At 38.0% G+C, this 22,649-nt stretch overlaps 1 protein-coding gene and 1 pseudogene across 2 annotated transcripts; one reads left to right on the forward strand and one right to left on the reverse strand.

The window, feature by feature from the left end:
• Positions 1 to 645: 645 nt before the first annotated feature.
• VBP1 (VHL binding protein 1) lies at positions 646 to 22,077 on the reverse strand. 2 transcript variants are annotated; one of them, XM_037025093.2, is made up of 6 exons: positions 21,921 to 22,077; positions 18,033 to 18,157; positions 8,794 to 8,860; positions 8,000 to 8,098; positions 6,191 to 6,329; positions 646 to 1,865 (listed from the first exon to the last, which is right to left on the reverse strand). In XM_037025093.2, exons 1-6 carry the CDS (start codon positions 22,011 to 22,013, stop codon positions 1,795 to 1,797), a joined length of 594 nt encoding a protein of 197 aa, XP_036880988.1. In that variant the 5' UTR covers positions 22,014 to 22,077; the 3' UTR covers positions 646 to 1,794. The 2 variants fall into 2 exon arrangements, with proteins under 2 accessions (XP_036880988.1, XP_036880989.1); XM_037025094.2 differs by lacking the exon at positions 646 to 1,865 and adding an exon at positions 3,594 to 4,219.
• LOC108403104 (magnesium transporter NIPA2-like) lies at positions 1,913 to 3,638 on the forward strand (annotated as a pseudogene).
• Positions 22,078 to 22,649: the final 572 nt, after the last annotated feature.

Here is a 22,649-nt window from a genome sequence, read left to right on the forward strand (position 1 = left end):
GCCTGGCTGTTGTCCTGTATCTTCTGGTCTCTCTTTTAGGAATAGTTGTATTTGTTGTATTTTCAAAAATATATATGTTTTTGGGAGGAGATTTCCACTGCCCTACTGACACTGCCATTTTGGACCTCCCCCATACTTTTTAATAAATATTTGTTGAATAATTAACTTAATTTTTTGCTCTTCAATTCCTACCTTTAAAGACTACATTTCTTCATATCTCCTGGAATACCTAAAAATTCACACTTATATATTCATGGACTTTAAGACAAAATAAAGATCTTCTGAGCAAATCATTCCTGTCCTAATGTTAAGAGGGACATTTTGTACCAAAATACTTACCATAATAACGTTTGGGGAAAAGTAGTAATTACAGTATCTCAAGATGTTTATAAACCTCAGATTCTAAAATATGGGAATTCAAAACTACAAAAGAAAAACTGACTCAAGAACTTTGGTATCTTTCAGATTTAACCTCTCAATTTTTTACTTAAAATTGTATTACTTCCAAAAGGATTTTATGTTGTTTCTACAAGTGAAAGTCGTCCTTGGGACATGCCAATTGTATGTACAAGTACATAAACTTTACAAATATGTGAAAAGATGAATGTTAACTTTTGAAAGAGTAACATGAAGAAAGGTGCCATGCCAGTTTTAACTTTACTGTTTTAATATCATGAAATACAAGTACAAAACATTGTACAAGTACATTTTCTGCTACATGGAGATGCAATAATACATTTGTGTCCTTATCAGAATATTTATCACACAGAGAACTGTTAAGAAATACAAAATCTCATTAGTCAAGAGTTTTGAGTTACCAAATAATTTTTTTATTTCACGTTGGCCAAGATCTCTCTCATGCAGGTATTCCAAAGACACTGTGTACTTATATCAGGTAAGAAAGTGTTGTCTCAATAGCCCTCTGACTGTTTAGGAAGGCAAATTATCATTTACTGAAAAGCACAGAATATTATAATGGCTGTTGGCTAAGCAGTAATTGATGAAACTCCATAAATTTACATAAAAGATTGGCAAGAGAGGACCACAAAACTCCAGGGTCCTAAAGAAAAACAAGTTTGCAAACTGAAGGAACAAAATGGCAGCAGACTCAGGGACTCCAAGAATGAACTAGTGGTTACCAAAGGGGAGGGGTGTGGGAGGGTGGGTGGTGAAGGAGGGTGAAGGGGACTAAGGGGTATTATGTTTAGTACACATGGTGTGGGGGATCACGGGGAGAACAGTGTAGCACAGAGAAGGGACATAGTGGATCTCTGGCAACTTGCTGCACTGATGGACAGTGACTGCATTGGGTTATGGGTGGGGACTTGATAATATGGGTAAATGTAGTAACCACATTGTGTTTTCACTTCATAAGAGTGTATATCAATCGTATCTTAATAAAAAATTTTTTAAAAAAAGTTTGCAAATAGTTGAACTGTTTTTCCTAATTCTAAACTGATGGTAACAAACCAAGTGAGAGTAACATCAGCCAATAAAGAAAAAGAAACTGTGCTGAAGTGCTCAGAAGGCAGCTGCCATAGCATAACTCTCAGTTTGCAGCCATTTTTGCTAAGATTTTTCTTAATGCCAAAAAAGCAAAAAACAAATGATTGAAGCAGCATTTACATTGCTGGAAATGAGAACAAAAATTACTGCTAACTTCATAAAATATTTGAAACTAATTTTGTTTTATAAATAAATAAAATGGTATTTATCTTTTTTTTAAAGTCTTAATTATCATCCGTGCTGTTAAAAAAGGAAAAACTGGGAAAGTGAACCTCAATTCTAATTGCATTATGCCTTGTTCTTGGCAGAATCATTTTTGTTTCTTCTTTTTACATCCCAATTATAGACCCTGGCCATATCTGCAATAATCGTCAAAGAAAATACAATTCTACAGATAATATATGCAATGACTAAGTATTTCCCTCACACACTGAATCAAAATACTGGTGACAAGCAGTATTGCAAGCCATCTGGTAATAGTGTCTTTGCTAAGAAAACACTGTAACTTGCTCCCAGCATTCTGTTACACTCTGGTTGTGTTCCATCATTCTGCCCCTACTTCAGTTCTGAGTGTGGTTCTGACTTCATAGGAAGACCTACTTTGGCTATAAAAAATCATCACCTTATTTGTCTTTTCCTGTGCCATCTGTATGGCCACATCTAATCAGGCAATCTTAAAAGTCTGTACTGAAATTCAGTGGATAGAGGAGAAAGTATTGGCATATACCCCTTGAACAAGTATATTCCTCATTCTTGGTCCTAAGGCAGGTATTCTTATAGTCTCTGATGGATGTGCTTATCAAAGGGTTTGTTCTCATTGGCTTTTTCTTTTGGACAATGGCTTAAGTACTGATGCTTCCTGATTTTATTAGTTTGGTCTGGAGGAAAGTCGAATGAAAGAGCAAGATGAGCCTCCAGCAGCCCCACACTGAGCAGTGCTCAATCTTTTTATGTCTGGTCAGTATAGGACCCCTTTCTCCCCACCTATGTGCCTTATCCATTCATTCTCAGACCAATTCATTTGAAGTTAGGCTACTAATTATTGGTTCATTTTCTTTATTTTGTTTATTGAAGCCAAGTTCACAAAAGGATGAAAAGGATAAAACCCATTAAACAGTCATGAGGTCAAGGTGGCCATGCATATCTTCAGGAAAGATTGTGGTGGGCTAGACTACTATCAGTGGGAGCTGGTGAAGTAGCCAATTTTGCTGCATATGCCTTTGCACCAGCCACCCTAGTGACTCCGTTAAGAGCTCTCAGCGTCCTAGTAAGTGCCATTCTTTCCTCATACTTCCTCAATGAAAGACTTAATCTCCATGGGAAGACTGGATGTCTCCTGAGCATTCTAGGATCTACAGTTATGGTTATTCACGCTCTAAAAGAGGAGGTTGTGACTTTAAATATAATAGTGCACAAGCTAGGGGACCGAGGTTTTGTGGTCTTTGCAACACTTGTGGTCATTGTGTCCTTGATACTAATCTTTGTGGTGGGACCTCGCCATGGACAAACATTCTTGTGTATGTGACATTCTGCTCTGTAATTGCAGCATTTTCAGTCTCCTGTGTTAAGGGCCTGGGCATTGCTATCAAAGAGCTGTTTGCTGGAAAGCCTGTGCTCCGACATCCCTTGGCCTAGATTCTGCTGCTGAGCCTTATAGTCTGTGTGAGTACACAGATTAATTACCTGAACAGGGCCCTTGATATATTCAACACTTCCATCGTGACTCCAATATGTTACATATTCTTTACAACATCAGTTTTAACTTGTTTAGCTATTCTTTTTAAGGAGTGGCAAGATATGCCTGTTGATGATGTCATCGGTACTTTGAGTGGCTTCTTTACAATCATTCTGGGAATATTTTTGTTGCATGCCTTTAAAGACATCAGCATTAGTCTAGCAAATCTGCCTGTGTCTTTTCAAAAAGATGACAAAGCAATGAGTGGCAATCTCTCTAGCATGTATGAAGTTCTTAATACTGATGAAAGCTTAACCTGTGGAATTGAACAACACACTGGTGAAAATGTCTCCCTAAGAAATGGAAATCTGACAGCTTTTTAAGAAAGTTGTAATTAAAAGGTTAATCTACAATTGTGTTATAAAATGAACTTGAATATCAGAATGTGTCTGAAAAAGCATTATTCTCAAATAGTGTTCTATAGAGACAATCTTTTTAAGGTTTTCATTAATTGGACCAAGAAATTAACTTTTCTTATATTTAAATGATGGTAGCTCACTAAAATGACCTGTCTCTGGCCAATTTATATTAACATTGTATTATTATAGAGGTATTTTAAATTTTCCTTCACCAAAATCTTACGTGCACTGACAGTCTTCTATAAAAATGATTGTTTCATTGGTGATGAGAAGTCTGAAATGTACATTTGTCATTCCCACTCCATCAATCCCTGACCATTTTAAAAAGAAAAAAGTTGTACCAATACGTTATCCTGTGGTTTATAAAAAATGACCTACTTGAAGAATTAATTTTGAAATTAGTCTAAGAAAATTTTGTTATGAAGGAAAGTCATTTACAAAATAAAATGGGTAAGAAATCACCCCAAAATATTTCTGAAGCTGTGACTTGTCACCACACACACTGGATGACTTTCCTAGATGGCCTCTTGTCCTTCAGTTACTTTAATCCCTTGGTACTTGGATCCTTGATTATCATTTTACATCAGCTCTTGTCCTTTTCAATATATTTTCGTAATAACTTAGATTGTCATTAAGATTTAATGACTCTGGGAAATAAATTCAGAAGACTAGGGTAATTTCTTAAATTCAGCTCATGTTATAATAAAAACACAAACTGAAACAAAACAAAACAAAAAAGAAAATACTGTAACTTAATTCCACCAAAACCAATTCAAAGTCTCAAATCAACAACTGTTTAGCATATCTAGCCAACTATGGTATAATATTTAACAAATATATGCTTGAAAATGCCAACAGTTTTAAAGGCATCTCCTTATCCATGAAATTCCAAAGATTGTTCAAACCATATCCTGATATTTAAATTAGTACAGTTTAACTATCAATAATTTTATCTCTTACCCTCCCTTTGGTTTTTTATTAAGCACCTACAACTTTTCTTTTCCACCAGACCACCCTGTGTAGGGCTTTGCATATCAATTATTTCTTTCATGGACCATGTGTTTGGTGTTGTATCCAAAAAGTCATTACTGTGCTATCTATTAGTTTTGTAGATTTCTTCTCCTGGATAAAGACTCCATATTAGCAGTCACATGCCAACCCCTTCTCCAGAGCTCAAACAGGCCTGCCTTCCCTTACCCAAGCACTCAATGTCTGCTGCACGCTACAAGCTGCAGAGAAGAGAGGAAGTGCAGTTCCTACACTTGGCATGGAAAACAAAGTACTGCGTGCCAAGTGCCAAGTTAAGTGCAAAGGAACAACAAAATACCCTGAGGGAACTAGAAAACGTTCAGAAATGTTCTGATGGTTGAACTGAATATGAAGGATAAAGAGGAGTAACCCAGGTAAATAGGGGGAAATCATTCCAGGTAGGGGGAACTAAGTGTGGAAATGCAAAAGGCATAGCACATTTGAGGGGTGAAAATAACTGACTGTGGCTGTTTGGAACCTGAAGTGTACTGGGTGAGGGCCAGGGCAGGAAGAGGTCAGTGGCATGAGGTAAGACTAGCTAGGAACACCTCAGAGAGTGCCTATATGCATACCTTACATGTAACAATAGAACCACTTAAGTATCATAACCAGAGGAATAAAAATAAGACGTGTGACTCAGAAAATCCACCCTGGAGACAGCATGATGAAATGAAAGGAAAAGAGATTAGAAAACTACCAAGTCTAAGTTTTAGAAGGTCAAAAGAGTACTAGTGGGCAGAGAGCTTTGCAAAGTAAATGTGATGAGAAGTTGGTAATTGGTTGGCCCTTGGGGTGAAAGACAGGACTGAAGGGCGACTCATAGGTTTCTCTCTTGAGTGACTGTGTGGGGCCAGTGACAGTGATAGGAACCAGGAGAAGAGACAAGCCAGAGAGGAAAGGCAAAGAGCTGGGTTTCAACACACCTGCCCTACCCCTTGACCAGAATATCCACCCACTCACCCCACCTCTTTTCTCTGCTGATCTAAATCCTACACTGTCCTTAAATAACAGCCCAAGCTCTATCTTCTCAAAGCCCTCTTTGAATTAATTTCACCTGCTATTTCCCTAAGGTTAAAATGCCTTGGTGTTGCATATGTGAAATAAACTTACATATAAACTTTGCTACAAAAGTATCATTTAATTGTTTTACATGTGCAATTCAACCAGTGCAAGACTTCGTCACTCTTTATTTTTATACTGATTCCCTCACCATTCTAAGGCACATACAGCTTAGCACAGCTGCAGGAACACAGGAGACGCTGAATAAATGCTTGTGGAATTGAACTACTAACTACAAAGGTGTCTTGAGAAAATATTTGAAAGAAAATGCTCATTCATTAATTTGAATTTACTGTTTTCACACTTTCACACTTCCAATTCAGATTAATTTACCTATAAAATTATTTAAATGTTAGTTCCACATATGTTGTTATTACTTTCATAAAATCTGCAACTTCATGTTAGTCTAAGAATAAGGATATTCTCATTAAAGCATGCACGTAAGAACATTAAAACATCTTTCTCCTTTCCTCCCACCTTTTTTTTTTTAAAGAAAGGATACTAACTTCTGTTGTAGTAAATTGATCTCGAAGAAAGTCAAGGTCTTCCTCAAGAGAATCAAGATTTTTTGTGGCAGTCGATAAATTCTTTTCCAACAATGCCTGAGCTTCATCAATATCATATTCCAGCATTACGTTAGCCTGAGAAAGACAATCATGACAATTACTAAACATTTATTCAGTACTTTATGGGTTAGAGCAGGGGTTGGCAAACTACAGTCCTTGGGCCAAATTCAGATGGCTGCCCTTTGTCCTAAGATAATCTTTACTAGAACCAAGCTATTCTCTAATCACTTGTACTTTGTGACAGAGCTGAGTAGTTGTGACAGAGATGGTGTGTCTGCAAAACCAAAATATTAATTATCTGGCCTTTTACAGAAGGTTCATTGGTCCCTAGGTTAGAGAATATATTTACATAGATTACATATTTACTCCTCATTAACAACTCTGGTGAGGCAAGTTATCTTCTTTAAAATTAAAAAAATGGAGGTCTCGAGGTCAAGTTGTCTATGCTGGTATAGCTCATAGGTAAATGGGACAATCAGGATAGGAACCAATTTGTTTAGATACCAAAATCCTACCTTTCTAGTACATCCATTACGACATTATACACTATTACATTTGAATAAATTTCAATAGTTGTGTCTGAGCTTAAAGTAAAACAATTTTTCAATGTTATATATATTATCTACATTTGATCTGGTAAGAAAAACAGCTAGCTTTTACTGTCCCCTTCCTACCTCCAATAGATGCTAGGGGTGAAGGCAAGGTGAGTGGAATTCTGAAAGTCTGGTATTACTGACAACACTTAGGAGGTGGGGAACCCTTCCCAGTTCTGAACTCCTTTTATCACCTGACTAACCACCAGCTATTTCCTGAACCAGTTTCCTTATCTGACAAATGAATTTAATAATGACTCAAAGGATTGTTTAAGGATTAAATGAGACAACATCAAAGTGTTTGGCACAAAGTAGGTACTACAGACTTACTGACTAAATAACCCAATCCATAATTGCAAAACTGTGTAAAATTTCAGGCAGGACCAAAAAACGTTTTATGAAAAGTCCATCTTTCTCTAATCCCAGACCCCCAATCTCATTCCTCAGAATTAACTGCTATTGTTTCATAAGAGAATTACTTGTTTGTAAAAATTTCTACATTTTGTTTACTGTTAACAAGAAAAAATAGAACATATTTAAAAACATTTCATTCACATCAAAAAACAACTGTCATTCATTCAGAATATAACATGTGCCAAGTATTTCTCCGTAAATTGATTCAGCCTCTCCACTTGATGGTTTATGGGCATCTCAAGACTACCATGCTCAAAACACAACTCCAAGTCATCCTGCAAACATGTTGGTCCTTTGCCTGACAAGGACTATGAAATCTTTTAAAACTGAAAATGTATGGTTTAAAAAATGAACCTTCATCTCATGGATTTTTTAATCTTTTCCCCCTTATGTTTAGTGACATCTTTCTAGAACTAATAAACTCTTACAGGGAAGAAACATTTATCTGAGGTTCAGCACTACCTCCATCTTACTTCTATTGCTCTTCCTCTCTTACATTTAAGAGGTAAAGCATTACCTGGAGAGGAAGCAGGTTTTGGGTCAGTTTTCTTTTGGCTGGGAGAGACGTGTTGCAGTCTTCATTCAGCCAGTTTCTACTATAATGTGAACTCTACCCCTTCATTCCTTCCACACTCAATGGAAGAAACACACACAGCTCAAACAATACTGTTGTGCTGGGAAAAGCACACTGGGTCACAAATGTCACCCAAGGAAGCTCTGGTATTTACATTTACTTACCCCCAACCAGAGACACACTTTATCAGTAGGAGGAACTGAAGCTTTGCAATATAGGTTATCTGCCAGTAAGAATCTGGTCTCCAGTGAATTGGTAGACTCCTTCAAAAAAATAAGATGATGTAAAAAGGCCAGTTTAATACCAAGGTTATTAAGGAGATCACAAAGCTGAACCAAAACTATTTAAAACAGCACTACCATGCAGACTAAGGATAGTGGTAAAAGGAATGCATGCTGGAGCTAGATGGCTGGGCATGGAGGGCATGGATTCTGACTCAGCTACTTACTCTCCCCGTGTAAATTTGGCATTTCACTTAACCTCTCTTTGTCTCAGGTTCCTCATTTGCAAGAGAATAAAAACCCCTATACCTCTGAAGGCTGTGGCAAGCAGTTTATACATACAGCTGTGCCTGGCACAGAGTAAGTGCTATAAAAGAGCTAGCCACTATTATGGCATTAGTGTTTCATGCCCAACCAACAAATTTTCTGAAGCCTCTTAGAAAGTACACTTCATAAAAGTCTCCTTTTCCTTAAGGAGAACAACAACAAAAACCCTTACATGCCTCAAAATAAGACATTTTCTTTTTATACCTAAAGCAAGGTCAAACTGCATTTTAAGTTTTGCAAATAGGATACAGAAGTAAAATAATCAAAGAAGTGTGGGCCCCGGAATTAAACCTCAGTTTGCGGAGAAGGCCAGCCACAAAGCCACATTTATCATAGAAGCCCACTGTCTGTAACATCAGTACATGTGCTCAAGAAGGTTCACTCATATTTACAAACAAAATTGCACTTACTTTTTTCTTCTGCATGTATTTTAGAATTTGTAAAGTCTGCTTAATTTCAGGAATCTGGCCTTTTAGCCTGTGAATAAGAAAGAGGTTACCTTAGTGTTTTGCAGGCAAGAATAAACACCAGGATACAGTCATAGTGCCTTTGTAGTTTCTATGGATATGTTTCTAAAATACTTAAACTACTTTATATTTGAAATAATTTAAGAAATTGTTTATTAAAATATCTAAGATACTTAAGGTATAAATATTTAGGAATCGTAGCAAATATTTATGGAATAACTATTGTGTACAAAGCCCTATTCTACATGTCAGACACTCCATCATTATTTAACATTTCCAGAGCAAGTCATGTTCTACAAATGTGACTTCAGAGGCTCTGCATTAGATTAGAATTGCATTTTAAATTGTTTAGTTTTAAAATTAATATATTCTAAATTCAAAGCTGCTGGAAACCACCAACTCCCTACCCACTGCTGCATGTGCACACATGTACATCTTTAACTTTTATACTAAATGGTATTTTCCTCTCAGGTTAGGTAACAACTGCTATTGAAATTATAAATGGATCACAGGTATGAACACAAGAAATTTAAGAAAATGATGACGGGCATGATAAGACTGATCAAACTCAACATGTTAAGTTATTTTATAGTTACTAGCAAAATAAATTACTATCCTGAAACAACTGGACATCCACATGCAAAAACACAAATCTAGACACAGACCTCATACATTTCATAAAAATTAAGTCAAAATGAATCACAGACCTAAATGTAAAACACAAAACTATAATGCTCCTACATGATAACAGGAGAAAATCTAGATAACCTTGAGTGTGCTGATGACTTTTTAGATACAATGTCAAAGACACAATCCATGAAATAATCGATAAGCTGGACTTCACTGAAATTAAAAATTTCTGTTGTGCAAAAATTCACTGTTAAGAGAATGAAAATAAGAGAATAATAGAAAATATTTGTAAAAGACACATCCGGTAAAGGACTGCTATACAAAATAGACAAAGAACTCTTAAAACTCAACAGTAAGAAAACAACCAGAATAAAAAATGGGCAAACACCTTAACAGACACCTCAGCAAAGAAGATAAACAGATGGGAAATCAAGATACTCCACATCATAAGCTATCAGAGAAATATACATTAAAACATTAATAAGATACCACTGCATATGTATCAGAACGTCCAAGATCCAGAACATACACAACACCAAATGCTGGTGAGGATGTGGAGCCACAGGAACTCTCATCCATTCCTAGAGGGAATGCAAGATGGTACCACCACTTTGGAAGACAGCTTAGCATTTCTTACAAAACTAAACATCTCTTATCATATAACCAGCAATTATACTCCTTGATGTTTACCCATAGGAGCTGACAACTTATGTCCACATAAAAATATGTACACAAATGTAAACAGTAGCTTTATTCATAACTGCCAAAACTTGGAAGCAACTAACATGTCCTTCAATAACTAAATGGATAAATACGCTGTTCTTTATAGAACTATGCGAACACATTAATATGTTACAAGAAATAACTAACTGAATTAGAACATCACCATTTTACAACTCTTAATTAATGGAGGTAGGTACTGAGTATCATAAAAAGAAGACAATTAAATACTATCTGCCTGTTAATGGAAGAACAATACATAAACCTATGAAGCAGTGTTGCCCCAAAACACATCAAGAAAACCCTGAATATGATCAAGACTCAGTTCAACAATTAATTTATAGTAAACAGAGGACAAAGAAACATGCTTGAAAATCCCACTGTTGCTCTGAAATTTAGCAACATGCTTTTAAATAACCCATGGACTGTAGATCTAAATGTGACAGATAAAACTATAAAGCTTTGAGAATAAAACATTAAGAGGATACCTTCATGAACTTGGAATAGGCAAAGATTTCTTAAACTGAATACAAAAAGTACTAACTATTAAGCAAAAAGACTGTTTAATTGAGCTACATTAAAATTAAATAAAAATAGAAATACCATTTGACTGAGGAATTCCACTTCTAGGAATTTACCCTAAGAATACAGCAGCCCAGTTTGAAATAAGACAGATGCACCCCTATGTAAAAAGTGCAGCACTCTTTACAATAGCCAAGAAATGGAAGCAACCTAAGTGTCCATCAATAGATGAATGGATAAAGAAGAGGTGGTACATATACACAATGGAATATTATTCAGCCATAAGAAGAAAACATCCTACCATTTGCAACAACATGGATGGAGCTAGAGGGTATTATGCTCAGTGAAATAAGCCAGGTGGAGAAAGACAAGTACCAAATGATTTCACTCATCTGTGGAGTATAAGAACAAAGAAAAAAACTGAAGGAACAAAACAGCAGCAGACTCACAGAACACAAGAATGGACTAACAGTTACGAAACGGAAAGGGACTGGGGAGGATGGGTGTGAAGGGAGGGATAAGGAGGGGGGAAAAGAAAGGGGGAATTACGATTAGCATGTATAGTGTGTGGGGAGGCACAGGGAGGGCTGTGCAACACAGAGAAGACAAGTAGTGATTCTACAGCATCTTACTACACTGATGGACAGTGACTGTAGTGGGATTTGTGGGGCATACCTGGTGAAGGGGGGGAGCCTAGTAAACATAATGTTCCTCATGTAATTGTAGATTAATGATACCAAAAAAAAAATTTAATTAGTGCCAAGTCAAATAGTACGTCCACAGTAAATCCATTAAAAAAACAGACATGCGAAGTCTACTACTTACCATACATAAAAATTAATTTCGGATGGATTAAGAAGTTAAACATGAAAAACAAAATCTTTACACTTTTACAAGTAAACATAGGAGTTTGTCTTTTTGAACATGAAATACAGGATTTCTAAACAAGATACAAAAAGCACTATTTAGAAAAATTTTGACTAAAAACATTAAGTTAAGAACTACTCATTAGGAAATAAAAAAGACATAAGAAAAGAGAAAAGACAATTTACAAAAGGAAGAAAATTTTCTCACATAACCTAACTTTTTTAAACCACTGGATCAACACTGTTCCCCTCCAGAACACAAATGATTTCTATTTTGTTGAGTCCAAGTCAATTTTCAGTCTTTCTCCTACTTGACAAAGGTGACCACTCCCTCCTCCATATACATTTTCTTAGTTTGGCTTCCAAAATTTCAATGCTTACTTAACATCTCCACCTGGATGTCCAAAAGGCATCTCAAACGTATCCAGAAATGAACTCCTGATCTTCCCCCAGACCTTCTCTACTCCCAGTCTTCTCCATCTCAGATGATGGTAACTCTCCTGCCCAGCTGCTCGGACCTGGGGATCATCTTCCACACCTCCCTTCCACATCTCACCTCCAATCTACCAGCACATCATGCCAGCTCCAACTTCAAACAAGATAACTCTTTCCCACAACCTCCACCAACTTGCTGAGATCAGTGAAAGGGACTCCTAACTGACACCCTTGCTTTTTGCCCTTCTCAGGAGTACTACCAAAAAGCAATCCAAGTGAGTCATACAATAGGGGGAAATCTGATCATGCCACCCCTGTGCTCAAGTCTCAGTGGCTGCCACCTCTGATACTCCACACCCCCTTACTCCACTTCATTTCCTATATCCAGTGCTTATTACCTTCTAACCTACTATATAATTTACTTTTGTTATCTGGCTGGAATATCAGTTCCATGAGGGCACAATTTCTTTCCTACTTTGTTCACTGATGTATCCTAACTGTCTGGGATTTTGCCTGGTATATATTAGAGACACAATAAACATTAACTGTATTGAATTGTATGCTTCCTGTCTAGACTGTCTAAATCCCACTAGTTGTAACCTCTTCAAGGGCAGGGATTATGTTTTGTTTACTGATTTCTCCCAAGTGTACCTAATTAGTAAGGTTGCAGGTATACCCTGCAGTTGTTATCCCTCACATTCAAGCCTAGAGCACATGTGAACCAGGAGTGAGTACCCTACTATACCACAGTACTAGAGTTAGCAATGTAACTTTTCTTGGAAGCTTCCCCTGAAACTCCCTGTCCCCCTCCAGATCATACCTTCCCCTCTGTTAACCTAATAATTTGTACCAAAGCACTTCAAGTGCTATACTTTGTGTACTCAGCTACCTATATTTACATATCTATCGTTCCCCTAGAATGTGTCCCTGTTGAAAGCAATAATGGACCTTATTTCACCCAAAACAGTACCTGGCATCTGGCAGGAATTCCATAAATATTTCACTGACAGAAGAATGTTGGCCCATGTGCATAGCAGATATCCATAAATATTTATTGCAGTGAATTGACTTTAAAAGCTACTATAAAGGAAATAAGGATTAAGAGCAAGATACCTCTGTTCTATGCCTATTACTTATGAAATCTTGGGAAAATCATAACCTCTGTGGGTCTCTCACTCATTGGCAAAATGAGAAGGATGAACTAGACATCTAAGATGTTATGATCCCAGATGCTTTGGAGTAAGGTCTCTGATATTCATTCCATAATATTCTCAAAACTATTTTTACACTGAGAATACCAAGTACTTATGAGGATTCAGAACAACTGGAACTCCCATACATTGCTGGTGACAATGTGATTCAGTATAGCCCCCTTCGAGGACTTTCGGCAGTTTCTCCTAAAACTGAACATACACTTACAAGTCCACAGTTACACCCCTGGGTAATTACCCAGGAGAAATGAAAACATATGTTCACACAAACACTTAAATCCGAATGGGGAAACAAAATGTCCACAATAGGCAAAAAAATAAGAATTAGGGCACATCCACATACAATGGAATAAGACTAAGCCCCCAAAATATACACAATACCCTGGATGACTCCCAAAAGCATTACACTAAGTGTAAGAAAAGCCTGACATTAACCTGTAAATTATTATATGCTTCTATTTACATGAAGTTTAATATCAGACAAAATTAATTTATTGTGAAAATAATAAGAACAGTGATTGTCTCTGGGAGTGGGCAGAGTGGACCAGAAAGGGATAGGAGGGAACTTCCTGGAGTAATAGGAATTTTTTATATATTGATCTGGGGAATGGTTACAGAAGTGGAATATCTGTTAAAATTTATCAAACTGAACATTCAATGTTAAAACATTTTATTGTATGTAAATTATGTCTCAATTTTTAAAAAGTTTAAGCCAATGCTGCTTACAAGAGACCAACCTCAAACCCAAAGACATTCACAGACTAAAAGTCAAAGGAACGAAAAAGATACTCTATACAAACAACAGGGAGAAAAAAGCAGGTGTTGCAGTACTAGTATAAGACAAAATAGACTTCAAAACAAAAGAAAGTCACAAGAGATAAAGGACATTACAGAATTATAAAGGGCTCTGTCTAACAAGAGGATATAACCATTATAAATACATATGCACCCAACACAGGAGCACCAGCATATGTGAAACAAATACTAACAGAATTAAAGGAGGAAATAGAATGCAATGCATTCATTTTAGGAGACTTCAACACACCACTCACTCCAAAGGACAGATCCACCAGACAGAAAATAAGTAAGGACACGGAGGCACTGAACAACACACTAGAACAGACGGACCTAATAGACATCTATAGAACTCTACATCCAAAAGCAATGGGATACACATTCTTCTCAAGTGCACATGGAACAATTTCCAGAATAGACCACATACTAGGCCACAAAAAGAACCTCAGTAAATTAAAAAAGACTGAAATTCTACCAACCAACTTTTCAGACCACAGAGGTATAAAACTAGAAGTAAATTGTACAAAGAAAGCAAAAAGGCTCACAAACACATGAAGGCTTAACAACATGCTCCTAAATAATCAACGGATCAACGACCAAATTAAAATGGAGATCCAGCAATATATGGAAACAAATGACAACAACACAAAGCCCCAACTTCTGTGGGATGCAGCGAAAGCAGTCTTAAAAGGAAAGTATATATAGCACTCCAGACATATTTAAAGAAGGAAGAACAATCCCAAATAAATAGTCTTAACGTCATAATTATTGAAATTGGAAAAAGAACAAATGAGGCCTAAAGTCAGCAGGAGGGACACAATAAAGATCAGAGAAGAAATAAAATTGAGAAGAATAAAACAATAGAAAAAAATCAATGAAACCAAGAGCTGGTTCTTTGAGAAAATAAACAAAATAGATAAGCCTCTAGCCAAACTTATTAAGAGAAAAAGAGAATCAACACACATCAACAGAATCAGAAACAAGAAAGGAAAAATCACGACGGACCCCACAGAAATACAAAGAATTATTAGAGAATACTATGAAAACCTATATGCTAACAAGCTGGAAAACCTAGAAGAAATGGACAACTTCTTACAAAAATACAACCTTCAAAGACTGACCAAGGAAGAAACACAAAATCTGAACAAACCAATTACCAGCAAAGAAATTGAAGCAGTAATCAAAAAAACTACCCAGGAACAAAACCCACTGGCCAGATGGATTTACCTTGGAATTTTATCAGACACACAGAGAAGAAATAATACCCATTCTCCTTAAAGTTTTCCAAAAAATAGAAGAGGGAATACTCCCAAACTCATTCTATGAAGCCAACATGACCCTAATACCAAAACAAGGCAAAGACCTCACCAGAAAAGAAAATTACAGACCAATATCCCTGATGAATGTAGATGCAAAAATACTCAACAAAACACTAGCAAACAGAATTCAAAAATACATCAAAAGGATCATACACCATGACCAAGTGGGATTCATCCCAGGGATGCAAGGATAGTACAACATTCTAAAATCCATCAACATCATCCACCACATCAACAAAAAGAAGGACAAAAACCACATGATCATCTCCATAGATGCTGAAAAAGCATTCGACAAAATGCAACATCCATTCATAATAAAAACTCTCAGCAAAATGGGTATAGAAGGCAAGTACCTCAACATAACAAAGACCATATATGATAAAACCACATCTAACATCATACTGAACAGTGAGAGGCTGAAAGCTTTTCTGCTGAGATCGGGAACAAGACAGGGATGCCCACTCTCTCCACTGTTATTCAACATAGCACTGGAGGTCCTAGCCATGGCAATTAGACAAAAAAAAAGAAATACAACCAATCCAAATTGGTAAAGAAGTTAAACTGTCACTATGTGGAGATGATATGACACTGTACATAAAAAACCCTAAAGACTCCACTCCAAAACTACTAGAACTGATATCGGAATACATCAAAGTTGCAGGATACAAAATTAACACACAGAAATCTGTGGCTTTCCTATACACTAACAATGAACTAATAGAAAGAGAAATCAGGAAGACAATTCCATTCACAATAGCATCAAAAAGAATAAAATACCTAGGAATAAACCTAACCAAGGAAGTGAAAGACCTTACCCTGAAAACTATAAGACACTCTTAAGAGAAACTAAAGAGGACACTAACAAATGGAAACTCATCCCATGCTCTTGGCTAGGAAGAATTAATATAGTCAAAATGGCCATCCTGTCCAAAGCAATATACAGATTTGATGCAATCCCTACCAAAATACCTACAGAATTCTTCAATGAACTAGAGAAAATCATTCTAAACTTCATATGGAACCATTAAAGACACCAAATAGCCAAAGCAATCCTGAGAAGGAAGAATAAAGTAGGGGGGATCTCGCTCCCCAACTTCAAGCTCTACTACAAAGCCACAGTAATCCAGACAATTTGGTACTGGCACAAGAACAGAGCCACAGACCAGTGGAACAGAATAGAGACTCCAAACATTAACCCAAACATATATGGTCAACTAATATTCAAGAAAGGGGCCATGGACATACAATGGGGAAATGACAGTCTCTTCAACAGATGGTGCTGGCAAAACTGGACAGCTACATGTAAGAGAATCCAGTTAGAAACTGGATCATTGTCTAACCCCATACACAAAAGTAAATTCGAAATGGATCAAAGACCTGAATGTAAGTCATGAAACCATAAAACTCCTAAAAAAAAACATAGGCAAAAATCTCTTGGACATAAACATGAGTGACTTCTTCATGAAGATATCTCCCGAGGCAAGGGAAACAAATGCAAAAATGAACAAGTAGGAGTATATCAAGCTGAAAAGCTTCTGTACAACAAAGGACACCATCAATAGAACCAAAAGGTACCCTGCAGTATGGGAAAATATATTCATAAATGACAGATCCGATAAAGGGTTGACATCCAAAATATATAAAAAGCTCATGCACCTCAACAAACAAAAAGCAAATAATTCAATTAAAAAATGGGCAGAGGAGTTGAACAGACAGTTCTCCAAAGAAGAAATTCAGATGGCCAACAGACACATGAAAAGATGCTCCACATCGCTAGTCATCAGAGAAATGCAAATTAAAACCATGAGATATCACCTCACACCAGTAAGGATCACTACCATCCAAAAGACAAACAACAACAAATGTTGGCGAGGTTGTGGAGAAAGGGGAACCCTCCTACACTGCTGGTGGGAATGTAAATTAGTTCAACCACTATGGAAAGCAGTATGGAGGTTCCTCAAAAAGCTCAAAATAGACATACCATTTGACCCAGGAATTCCACTTATAGGAATTTACCCTAAGAATGCAGTAGCTCAGTTTGAAATAGACAGATGCACCCCTATTATTATTGCAGCACTATTTACAATAGCCAAGAAATGGAAGCAAACTAAATGTCCATCAGGAGATGAATGGATAAAGAAGAGGTGGTACATATACACAATGGAACATTATTCAGCCATAAGAAGAAAACAAATCCTACCATTTGCAACAACATGGATGGAGCTAGAGGGTATTATGCTCAGTGAAATAAGCCAGGCAGAGAAAGTCAAGTATCAAATGATTTCACTCATATGTGGAGTATGAGAATAAAGAAAAACTGAAGGAACAAAACAGCAACAGACTCACAGAACCCGAGAATGGACTAACAGTTACCAAAGGGAAAGGGACTAGGGAGGATGGGTGGGAAGGGAGGGATAAGGGGGGGAAAAAGAAAGGGGGTATTATGATTAGCATGTATAATTAGCATGTAGGGAAGGGCATGGGGAGAGCTGTGCAACACAGGGAAGACAAGTAGTGATTCTACACCGATGGACAGTGACTGTAATGGGGTCTGTGTGGGGTACTTGGTGAAGGGGGGAGGAGCCTAGTAAACAATGTTCTTCATGTAATTGTAGATTAATAATAACAAAACAAAAAAAAAAGTTTAAGCCATACAATAAAAAAATTTGGAAATTTTTAGTTACCTCCTTTTCTTTTGTGCAAGGTTGAGTTCCATAAACTTATACTTCTGGTACTGTTCATCCAGCTTCTTTAGTACTGTATCTGCAGTCTCATTTCCAGGCTGTTTCATGAAGAAATCTACATCTTCCTTTAACATGAAAAATAGTACATTAGAAATTTTAGAATTCATACCTCTAATTTGGTTTTTCAGTGCTTAGCTTTATTTTTAAAACTTTAAAGAAAAAAGTTTGTTTCTTTTATTCCAAAGGCTTGTTTTTAACTAAACAAGTAGTTATAGAAAGTTAAGAGACCATTTCAGACACTGCACATATATTATGTAGCCAATTTATTCTTCCTCTACCTTCCTGTTTTTATTTTTATTTTTATTTTTATTTTTATTTATATATAGGGAAAGAAAGATGAGCTTGCCTGCTTTATGCATTTCCCGTTCGGCCCTAGTAGTATATATGAAGATGACCCAACAACACACTGCTTAGTCATGTCCTCCAGCCACAAAAACAATTCAACAGGTTGTGTGCCAAAATGATTTTATTACTTAAATCATTCAACAAGTTCTATTGGTCTAGAAATCATGCTGATTGTGGTTATTAAATTCCCAAGGCAAGTCACAAATGCCTCCATATCAAGTGATTGAACTTAAGTAAACCTAAGCAGTAAAGAGAACAATCTTTTGTAACAGGTTTAACTAAGCTAAAGAAAAGCTGTAAAACCGAATAGCATTTTTAAGATGTTTACTACAGGCTGGTCCTTGAAGAAAACTAGTTAATTAGATAAGGATCAGATAAAAATATATGGAAACTTTAAGGAGATTCTGTAAGAGCCTTCCAATACTTTAAACTTTAGTTCTTCACTGTAAATTAAATTCAATAATCTTACAGTTTCTGGGACCTCTTCACCATTATTCTTATCCATGCATACTAGTGATCAGGGAATATTTTAGCCAAAAAAAGGCAAGAAGAAATAGGAAGAGAAACAAAGCAAGGGAGTAAACTATGATGCCATCAAGCTGCAGACACAGTAAAAGAAAGGTGAGGCTGATGTAATGGCTAGGCTCTGCATGTAAAGTGAAGATACCATTGTCTTACAAGGGTCACTGCAGGAAGAGAAGAAAATTCATTTCTAGCACATGACACACGTTATGAGCTTAGAGTCTAGCAAGCGGAACTAACTACAGGCACACCTAGAAGATACTGCAGGTTCAATTCCAGGCCATCACAATAAAGCAAGTATCACAATAAAGAGAGTCAAATGAACTTTTGGGTTTCCCAGTGCACGTAAAAGCTGTCTACACTATACTGTAGTCTATTAAGTGTGCGATAGCAGTATTTCTAAAATAACAATATACATACCTTACTTAAAAAATACTTCATTGCTAAAACATGCTAGCTGTCAGCTGAGCTTTCAGAGAGTCACAGTCACTGATCATAGATCACCGTAACAAAATAATGAAGACATTTGAAATACTGAAATGTGACAAAGACACAAAGTGAGAAAATGATGGAAGAATGGAGCTGACAGACTTGCCTGATGCAGGGTTGCCTCAAACCTTCAATTTGTAAAGAACACAGTATCTGCAAAGCACAATAAGGCAAAGTGCACCAGAATGAGGTATGCCTTCATAGCAGTGTGGGATTGTGGTTAAGAGATAGAGGCTGCCTGGCTTGAATCCTGTCTTCACCACATAGGTGTGTTGACCTCAGGAAAGTTACCTAACCTCTCTCTTTGCCTCAATTTCCTCATCTGTAAAAAAAAAAGTATCTTTTCCTCACAGGGGAGTAAATGAGCTAGCATGTGTAAAATGCTTAAAAGAGTACATTACAGCTAGTAAGTGCTCAAAAACATTATAGTTATGTTAAACTACAGGGATGTCATAACTAAACTACATGCTGGAGAGATGAAGAGGTCGGCAAATGGACAAGGGGGAAAGGGACCACTCAAGCAAAGGAAGAAAAGTTACTGCACCACTAGGAATGAAGAAAGGGTGAGAGGTCTGACTTCTCACCAGTATGGTACACTGCCTCCTATTATCACAGAAACTAATATATGTTAAGTGTCTACTTACATACTGGAAGCACATTCTGTTTCTCATAGCAACTCTCTTAAGTATTGTTATCCCTGTTTCAGTCAAAGAAATTGAGGATCAAAGTGGTAAAATAACATGCCTACGACCAAAGAGCAATTGGGAAGCAGAAGCAGGACTCAAACCCTGGTCTGTCCACATGCCAGTGTTTTTTTTATAAGGCCATGCTAGTCCCACTAGTCTGGGGACATAAAAATAATTACGTAAAATTGGGGTTGCTTAATATTACATTGGTAGAAATTGTAAGGTCTAGAAAAGATACTCTGTAACATTTTAGGGAAAAGGGCATTTTAAGATAAGACTTTATAAAGCCCTCAGATAAAGTGTAGGCTCCTAGATTAGATTTCTGAAGTCATCTCTAGCTGAGTACTATAAATGCAGTATTTCAGGCAATATGAAAATTCAATTCCACATCTCGTTATGAGCTTATATTAGGTGTCAAGCACTATATTAGGACCAGGAGAAATGACACTGAGCAAGATAACTACTTCATTTTCCTCCCAGTGGCAGAGCATGATGTGTAAGGAAGACTCTGGAGCCCCACTGACTGCCCAAGTTCAATTCCTGGATAAATCACTTATACCCTGCGTGACTTGCGGCAAGTTACTCAAGGACTCTGTGCCTCAGTTTCATCATCTACAAAGTGGGACTAGTTAACAATATCTATCTTCTAGAATTTTACAAAAGCATTAGGAAAGTAACTGGCACTCAAGCAATTCTGTCTCTTGTTACAAGTCGGGAAATGAATGTAAAGAAACAAATGGCCCAACTAAGGGAGAAAATACAAAATAACTAAAGAAAATAAGTAAAAAATTGAATCAGCAAATGCAAATATGCACTATCGAATGTATATAAAAGTGGTTAAAATAAAACAATGAAAGAAATGGGTCTCTTGAAGGATGTAAAATGATTAACAGAAAGGTACAGATAAGGCAATGTAGGTTCGACCCAAAAGATAGAGAAAATTCCATTGAGATTTTATAGTAACTCAGCTAAAATTCAGTGGGGAAAGGCAGATACTGGCCTAGAAGGCAAGTCAGGTTTTCCTTCATTATGCAAACCGTTTTCAAATACTACTTCTAGAATAATCTGATGGAAGGTCAGAGCTGAAGGCATTCACTTGCTTTGTTTGGACTTGGGTTGTCTCTCCCTGTTCTGTGAAACTCCAAATTGCATTCGTTGCCTCCTCTTTCAAGTTCACACTGTTCACTCTCTACTAGGTGGTGAAAATGATGTACACAAAACCAAATAGGATTATACAGTGGCTTTTTTTAGACATCTTCTAAAGACAGTCCGGTGTCCACTGGATAAAGCCTCAGGTCCTTAGCAGGACACACAAAGACTTCAGATTATCACCTTATCTCACTTTCCCATCAATTGCTCCCATCCCTTCAACAGACTAGGTGTCATTTCCTACTTTCACACGGCAGCACCGGCTGTTCCGCCTACTCACTATATTCCAGGCCACCAGTTCTCCCTGGGGTCTCCCCTGCACCTAGCCTGGGTATTCAGGGCCTCCCCGTCGCCAAGCAGCAGGGACGACACTGGCGTCAGGGGGCGGGGCTCACACTGTCGCTCTCCCCGGCCCGCGCCTCCTTCTCCTCTCGGGTCTCCCCGGTCCCCTTTCACCCCGAACGAGTCGCGAGTCCCCAGCACGGCTCAGTCCGTCCAGACACGTAGGGCGAAAGCGGAAGGAGCGCTCTCTCCCGGGTCTCAACTCTTTTCCCCACCAGTCAAGGTCGGCGTGGGGGCCGGGAAGGGGTAGCCAGCAGCCTACCGTCAAAATGCCAAGGACCAGTGTGCCTCTTACCACAAACACCGCCTCAGGAATTCCTAAGTGGAGCCGCCGCCCGTTCCCTGCGGCCGCATCTGCTGAGGCGCAACCATCCTTGCCCGCCGCCATCTTGGGAAAGCAAGCGCGCGACTGCCTCTTAAGCTGCCCGTCGACGGACGTCCGTGATTGGCTTGCTCACACCTGGAGGCTCGCCCCGCCCCGTTTGAGTCTGCGCATTCACTGGCGCGCAGGAAGTACCCGCCCCCTTCCTCTCGACGAATCGCCCAACCTGTGAGTGCTGATTGGCTGCACGCAGGTAACTGACAGGCGTGGAAGGGCCGCGGAGGAGTAGCTGGCTCTGCAGGAAGAACCTTTACAGACTTTGGAGAAGAGGTGTTGGGGGTCTTGTGGGTGGGTAGGGCTTCCACTCTGGAATAGGCAGCGCCCTCCCCACGATTCCCCTCTCGGGTGTAAGCGAATGGGACCTAGACACCACCAGGAGCCTACCTCGCGGCGTCTTGATGGGCCCTCCCTCCAAGCGAGTTTCCTGGCCCTTGAAGGAGACTTGTTTTGTGCTCGTTTAGGAGAGGAGCCTCTGGCCTGATTTTAATAAGTACCCCGCCCATTGCACCAACCTTCCCCGAAAGCCCACCTCAAACGTTTTCAAAAGTTCCTCGTCTACATACAAAACCAGAAGAACTCTTCAGGGACCCCTATAGCTACGGACTTACCCGACATCGCCCACCACTACAACCGTTTCAAACC

Source organism: Manis javanica, chromosome X (assembly GCF_040802235.1).
Source record: "Manis javanica isolate MJ-LG chromosome X, MJ_LKY, whole genome shotgun sequence".
Lineage (NCBI taxonomy): Eukaryota > Metazoa > Chordata > Mammalia > Pholidota > Manidae > Manis > Manis javanica.